This window comes from Tachysurus fulvidraco, chromosome 12 (genome assembly GCF_022655615.1).
Source record: "Tachysurus fulvidraco isolate hzauxx_2018 chromosome 12, HZAU_PFXX_2.0, whole genome shotgun sequence".
Lineage (NCBI taxonomy): Eukaryota > Metazoa > Chordata > Actinopteri > Siluriformes > Bagridae > Tachysurus > Tachysurus fulvidraco.
In genome coordinates this window covers 27429766-27436891 of record NC_062529.1, presented here as the reverse complement: position 1 = coordinate 27436891, position 7126 = coordinate 27429766, and the positions used below count along the sequence as shown (strand labels likewise).

The 7126-nt window shown below is 39.3% G+C and overlaps 1 protein-coding gene across 1 annotated transcript in view; it reads left to right on the top strand.

Annotated features, from left to right (window-relative positions):
* Window positions 1–1619: 1619 nt before the first annotated feature.
* The window catches only part of LOC125145980 (NLR family CARD domain-containing protein 3-like), a gene marked incomplete at its 5' end in the record, with an annotated part of 27016 nt that continues 21509 nt past the window's right edge, over window positions 1620–7126 (top strand). Inside the window, 2 exons of the mRNA XM_047821145.1 lie at window positions 1620–3367; window positions 5937–6110. Coding sequence (XP_047677101.1) covers window positions 1620–3367; window positions 5937–6110 — 1922 coding nt within the window. The remainder of the gene's footprint in view (window positions 3368–5936; window positions 6111–7126) is intronic.

The window sequence follows — 7126 nt, the reverse complement described above, 5'->3', positions numbered from 1 at the left end:
GTGTTCCACCTGATCAAACTCACTCGTCTCATTATGAAGCCCTTCATGAGCTTTATCAGGTGTTGAAGCAGTAAAACACTAAACTGTGCAGTGCTGCAGCTCTCGGACTGGCAGTGAGGAAAAGTGCTTTAAGAGTTCAGTTCAGTCTGCAGTCCCTGAGCTGGAGGGTCTGTGGTGCTACAGAAGAACATTTACACCTGGGACATTAATGACTATATAAAGATTTTATGCATTTATTCAAACATTTGTTTCTAAACATGTTGGTGTCAGTTAGGAAATCCTGAAATCAGTGTATTGTGTTAAGAGGATAGTGTTAAATATCTGTGTGTGTATTTATTAGTGTGTGATTTGTGCAGCTATGAATACATATAGTCCATATTACATGATGGGTTTTGTTTGTTCACAGACCACAAAAATCAAACATCAGGAGAAAACAGCTGGACTCTATATTCAAGGTGTGTGTTGTGTTTAAAGTGTGTAATGTGTGTGTTGTGTTTAAAGTGTGTAATGTGTGTGTTGTGTTTAAAGTGTGTAATGTGTGTGTTGTGTTTAAAGTGTGTAATGTGTGTGTTGTTTTTAAAGTGTGTAATGTGTGTGTTGTGTTTAAAGTGTGTAATGTGTGTGTTGTGTTTAAAGTGTGTAATGTGTGTGTTGTGTGTAATGTGTGTGTTGTGTTTAGTGTGTAATGTGTGTGTTGTGTTTAAAGTGTGTAATGTGTGTGTTGTGTTTAGTGTGTAATGTGTGTGTTGTGTTTAAAGTGTGTAATGTGTGTGTTGTTTTTAAAGTGTGTAATGTGTGTGTTGTTTTTAAAGTGTGTAATGTGTGTGTTGTGTTTAAAGTGTGTAATGTGTGTGTTGTGTGTAATGTGTGTGTTGTGTTTAAAGTGTGTAATGTGTGTGTTGTGCGTAATGTGTGTTGTGTTTAAAGTGTGTGTTGTGTTTAAAGTGTGTAATGTGTGTGTTGTGTGTAATGTGTGTGTTGTGTGTAATGTGTGTGTTGTGATTCCTTGTCATGTCTTGATGTGCAGCAGCATTATGGGTAATCAGTTGTATGAGTATTAAATGTGATAATAAAAAGAGACTTTTATTCTTGTGATAAAATAAAAGTCTCTCTCACTGTAACATGATAATATTTAGATCTGTTCCTGTGTGTTTCTAACCAGGAGCTGGAACACAAAGTCATCTCTCTGATAAAGAATGAGCTGAAGAGGTTTAGGAAGCTCCTGAGTCCAGATTACCCAGCATGCACTGAGAGGGAGGTGGAGGATGAGGAGGATCTGCACAGTGTCAGAGACGGAGCGCTGAAGATCACACTGCATGTCCTGAAGAACATGAACCACACAGATCTCGCTAACACACTGCACAACAGTAAGAGCTCTGAGTCATGACTTTATTCCATCAGCTTCACTTTAGAGAGAGGAAATAGTTTTAGATATGAAGACTTTTAGTTTTACATTTAATTTTAATATCATGTTGTATCTGTTCATGGTCCAGCTTCAATAATATTTAGTCCATCAGTCAGGAATTAATAGCAGTGTTTGTACGATTTTGCATTATAACTATTTATTACTAAACTAGATATTACTTTGTTTATTAGAACTCGTCTCTGTGTATCAGACAAAGTTGAAGTCCAATCTGAGAGAGAAGTTTAAAAGAATTAATGAAGGAATCTCACAGCATGGAAGCTCAGCACTTCTGAATGAGATCTACACTGAGCTCTACATCACAGAGGGTTGGAGTGGAGACGTCAATAATGAACATGAGGTGAGACAGATTGAGGCAGCGTCCAGGAGACCAGCAACACAGGAGAAACCCATCAAATGTAATGAGATCTTTAAAGACAAGTCCATCAGAACTGTGCTGACTAAAGGAGTTGCTGGAATTGGAAAAACAGTCTCTGTGCAGAAGTTCATCCTGGACTGGGCTGAAGGAGAAGTAAATCAGGACGTCACCTTCATGTTCCCACTTCCCTTTAGAGAGCTGAATCTAATGAAGCAGCAAAATCTCAGTCTGATGAAACTTCTTCATCACTTTTTCCCAGAAATAAGAAAACTAGAATCAATAGACTGTGACTCCTACAAAGTGGTGTTGATCTTTGATGGTCTGGATGAGTGTCGACTTCCTCTAAATTTCCAGAAGAATGAGATATTGTGTGATGTGACAGAGTCAGCCTCAGTGGATGTGCTGCTGACGAACCTCATCAAGGGGAATCTGCTTCCCTCTGCTCTCCTCTGGATAACCACAAGACCAGGAGCAGCCAATCAGATCCCTCCTGAGTGTGTAGACCAGGTAACAGAGGTACGAGGCTTCAGTGATCCTCAGAAAGACGAGTATTTCAGGAAGAGGATCAGTGATCAGAGCCTGGCCAATAAAATCATCACACACCTGAAGTCTTCAAGAAGCCTCTACATCATGTGCCACATCCCAGTCTTCTGCTGGATCTCAGCCACTGTTCTAGAGAGAATGTTGGGTGGAGCAGAGGGTGGAGAGATCCCCAAGACTCTGACTCAAATGTACACACACTTCCTGATCTTTCAGATCAAACACAAGGACCAAAAGTACCATCAGAAATGTGACCCTGATCCTCAGCAGACCAGAGAGAGTATCATGGCACTGGGAAAACTGGCTTTCCACCAGCTGGAGAAAGGAAACCTGATCTTCTATGAGGAAGACCTGAGAGAGTGTGGCATTGATGTCAGAGAAGTGTCAGTGTACTCAGGAGTGTGTACCCAGATCTTCAGAGAGGAGTTTGGGCTTCACCTGGGGAAGGTGTTCAGCTTCGTACATCTGAGTGTTCAGGAGTTTCTGGCTGCTTTATACACATTTCTCTCCTTTATTAGCAGAAATGTAACAGAACATCAAACCTCTGATCTGTCTGATCTTTTCAGGAAGTCAATCATGTCTGATCTCCTCAGGAGTGCAGTGGACAAGGCCTTACAGAGTGAGAATGGACACCTGGACCTGTTCCTCCGCTTCCTTCTGGGTCTCTCACTGGACACCAATCAAACTCTTTTACGAGACTTAATGCCACAGACAGGAAGCAGATCTCACAGCAAACAGGAAACAGTGGAGTACATCAAGGAGAAGATCAGGGAGAATCGATCTCCAGAGAAATCCATCAATCTGTTCCACTGTCTGAATGAACTGAATGATCGTTCTCTAGTGCAGGAAGTACAAACTTACCTGAACAGAGGAGGTTTCAGTCGTGTCAGAGACACCAGACTCTCTCCTGCTCAGTGGTCAGCTCTGGCGTTTGTGTTACTGACCTCAGAACAGAAGCTGGATGTGTTTAATTTGAGTAAATATGATCGATCACATGAATGTCTTCTGAGGCTGCTGCCAGTGGTCAAAGCCTCCAGAACAGCTGAGTGAGTATTTTTATTTATAACTGTATTACTGCATGGTTTATTATTTTAATGTAACACTGAACTGCACTGTTTGGATTAATGTGTGTTAATAGTTCCTCTAATCATCTTTACACAAACCTCTGGTACTTTTACAGAAGATTGTGTCACTTTTTACACTAACATGTTATATCTGAACTGAGGGCTGGGCCACATGGACAACATCTTATAACATCATATGAGGCATTTTATAGCTTTTATATATGAATCATGAAAAATGAAGTGTTCTCTAAAATGTATGTAAAAATATCTCTACAAAATAACTGCATGCATTTAAGAACTAAAGACATGTGATCTAAAGACATGTGAACTAAAGACACCAGTGAAAGAATTTTTCTGTTCTGTTTATATTGAAAGTGACATTTAACAAAACTCTCACAGATGAGAAAAACATCAGACTGACAAAATGGGATCAATATGGATAGAAAATATAAAAAGTAAATATTAAAACACTCGAATGTCCTTCAAGTATCTCTTTATGTTGAAGTTCCTCATCTTGTGTTGTGTGTGACACAGTGTTGTGGGGAGATTCACTCTGTCATGGCTTTTTTACTCAATTGTTCTTTCTAATAAAAATAAAACATAAATGCTTTTTAAAACTTTAACCCAATACGAAGGAAAAACAAAAGTCTCCTTCAGTCTGCACTACTGCTAAACTTTACCAAGGACTGAGCTCGTGGTCAATAAAACATCAACCATCATTTTGGACCTCGACACATTGGACAGACGAAGTGGGAAAATGTTCAGCTTTATCTTCTTATTATGTTAGAAACAAGCTAGGCAGCGAACTCAGATGTGTGATGAAGATTTTCTTTCTCTAACACTGACCTGTTTGTAGAGGATGGAGTTTAAATGTGACTTTTTATATGAAGACTTTTATTTCGATGGGGTTCTTTGTTCTTTGCTTATCAAGTGTACAAGCAGGTAAAAAGAGAGAGGATGAATAATGTGTCACAGGTGAGTGTAGTGTCGTGACCGCTGTTATTAAAAAGTCCTGTTTTGTTCTACTTGGAGCTCGACAAAGACACCAAACTGTTAATGACCACATTCTTTTTCTTGGGTCGTGATTGTTGTTAATCTGTTGTGGTTGAATTATAGACAGTTTTTTGTCTGGTTCACTGCATCAGAAGATGGTGGATGTGGTAAAAACAGACGGTGAACACAAAGACGGTCGCACGTGACGGTCGGTCAGGTTTATCACCGTTACTGTTGAAGAGACGTCAGGTTTCGTTCTTTGGAACCTTTCTGTGGATTTTGGAGACATTAAGCTGTGGACTGTGTTTGTATTTATAAGCAGCTGTAGTGAATCTATATTTTTGTTGTACAACATTAATAACAGACTGGTTTTGTTCTCTGTTCATCATTATGTACTGATAAAATATTACACATTGGTACACTACATTCTACCATGTCACTTATAGCCCCCTGAAGCCCACCTACACAAATCCTTTAGTGTAACACACAGTAGTGTTGTGTTAGATTTGTACCTACAAGGTGGGTTAGATTTCCTGCTATGTGTATAGTCAGTGTTTTAGATTGAACAAACGAATGTCTGTATGTTGATCCATCTAAAGCTAATACTTGTGTATATACAGTGTGACTCATTTAAAGGTAAGAAGTTTGACTTTGTTTATTTCTGATGCTGTGTGCAGTCGTGCTGATGTGACGTCACTCTGTAAACAGGGAAGGAGCTCAGATTTGAGAAGAAAACCCCACGTTCACTTCTCAGTTGTGGAGGCATGAAAGACATGATCCCATTTACTCTGTGGAGAAAGAAGGGTTCACTAAGTTGTGTTGAAATAGTAACAGTGACATCTGTAGTAAACAGTACAATGTTCTTTCTAATATCCTTTATTTACATTGTTTATGATTGATGAGAGATTTTTACACATCTATATTTTAAAAAAATTACAAATCATGATCAAGAATCGTTTATAAGGTTAAAAAACCTTCCTCTTTAGTTTGGATGTGTTTGGACGTGTGTGAACACTCCACCTGTACTCAGGTCCACACCAAACACCTGAACCAGTGTGTGTGTAAAATCAGAGGTCTGGAGGTGACAGATTTGTACATGTACGAGCACAGAGAACAACACACACCAACTGTTTTAGTGTCTCTGTGAAATCCAACATATAACTGAGTGTAAAGTACGACTAGTATTGTCATGTTATTACCTGGTAGTGTACAGCTGTATAATTCTTTATGTTCTGTAATAAAATGCACTGTATCTGCAGTGTTGGGTGTAGAAACTTGAACACAGATCAGAGTGTAGTGTTTGTAGGCTGCTCGCTCTCACATGTGTGTGTTATGTACATGACCTAATGGTCTTATAATAAATTGTAGCTGAGAGATTGTGGAGTGCAGAAAGACGTCCCTGCTCCTGTAAATGTCCTGATGTGGTGTCCTGTCCTCTGATTTGTGTGTGTGACACAAACACACTGACATTTCTGTTACAGCTTCAACTTTAGCTGGATTATGGCTGTGTTTGTGTGTTTGAGATCAGTGTTCTGATATTTCATCATTTCTCTTCCAGTCTGTGTGACTGTAACCTGACACAGGAAAGCTGTAGAGTTCTGTCCTCAGTTCTCAGCTCAAACTCCTCCAGACTGAGAGAACTGAACCTGAGTGTCAATAAACTGCAGGATTCAGGAGTGAAGCTGCTCTCTGATGGGCTGAAGGATCCACACTGTACACTGGAGATACTGAGGTACACACACACACACACACACACACACAAACACACACACACACACACAAACACACACACACACACACACACACACACACACACACACACACACACACACACAGGTGACTGATGGATAAACACTGAGAGTGAGATCCACATCCTGGGAGCAGCGACACTAAAAGCAGTTTGACTGAAGCTTCTTCTTATTAAAATTCACCTTAAGGAAGTCAGCATTTGTTGATGATAAATAAATATTTGAGATGATATTAAAATGATTGTGGATGTCACAGGTAACCAGTACAGTTCCTGTACAATAGGACTGATTTGGTTACTAACTGTAATGTATAAAGGGGTTTATGTGAAATACATAAAAGAGCGTTACATTAATCTAATCTACTTGGAATGATTGAATGTAGAAAAAGTTTTTCTGGATCATCTTTTATCCGGGTTGGCCAGAAGGGAGGACTCAAATGCAGGACGAAAAGAGCAAAAACAGGGTCAATAGTGATAAATATCACCATCAGAAACAAAGCTTATTCACACCATATAGAAAAACACTTATTTATTTGGTCTGTGTATTGAGAGTATTATGGGATGTGTCTCTGTGTGTGAAGGTTATTAAAAAACACCGCCAACAGTTTTACTGTCTCTGTGAAAATACTGAAAGATCTACATCACTTCTCACATCAGAACAAAGTACATTTATTTCCCCAGTGTGTGGATCAGTGTACATTACACACGCATTTAATAACACACTAATACTCTAGTCATACTAAAGTGTTGTACAGCATTTAAATAAAGATGTCGTGACAAACAGAAGTAATTAATAAACCAGCTTTTATCCTCCAGAAACATCACACTGGTCTCTAAATAGCTCTAACAGTGTGCTCCAAATCTTCTGTCAGCTCAGGTGTAGAGAATTCCCTGTGTAAATACTCCTACACACACAGACACACACACACACACACACACACACACACACACACACACACACACACACACACACACACACACACAATACTACTATTTACAGT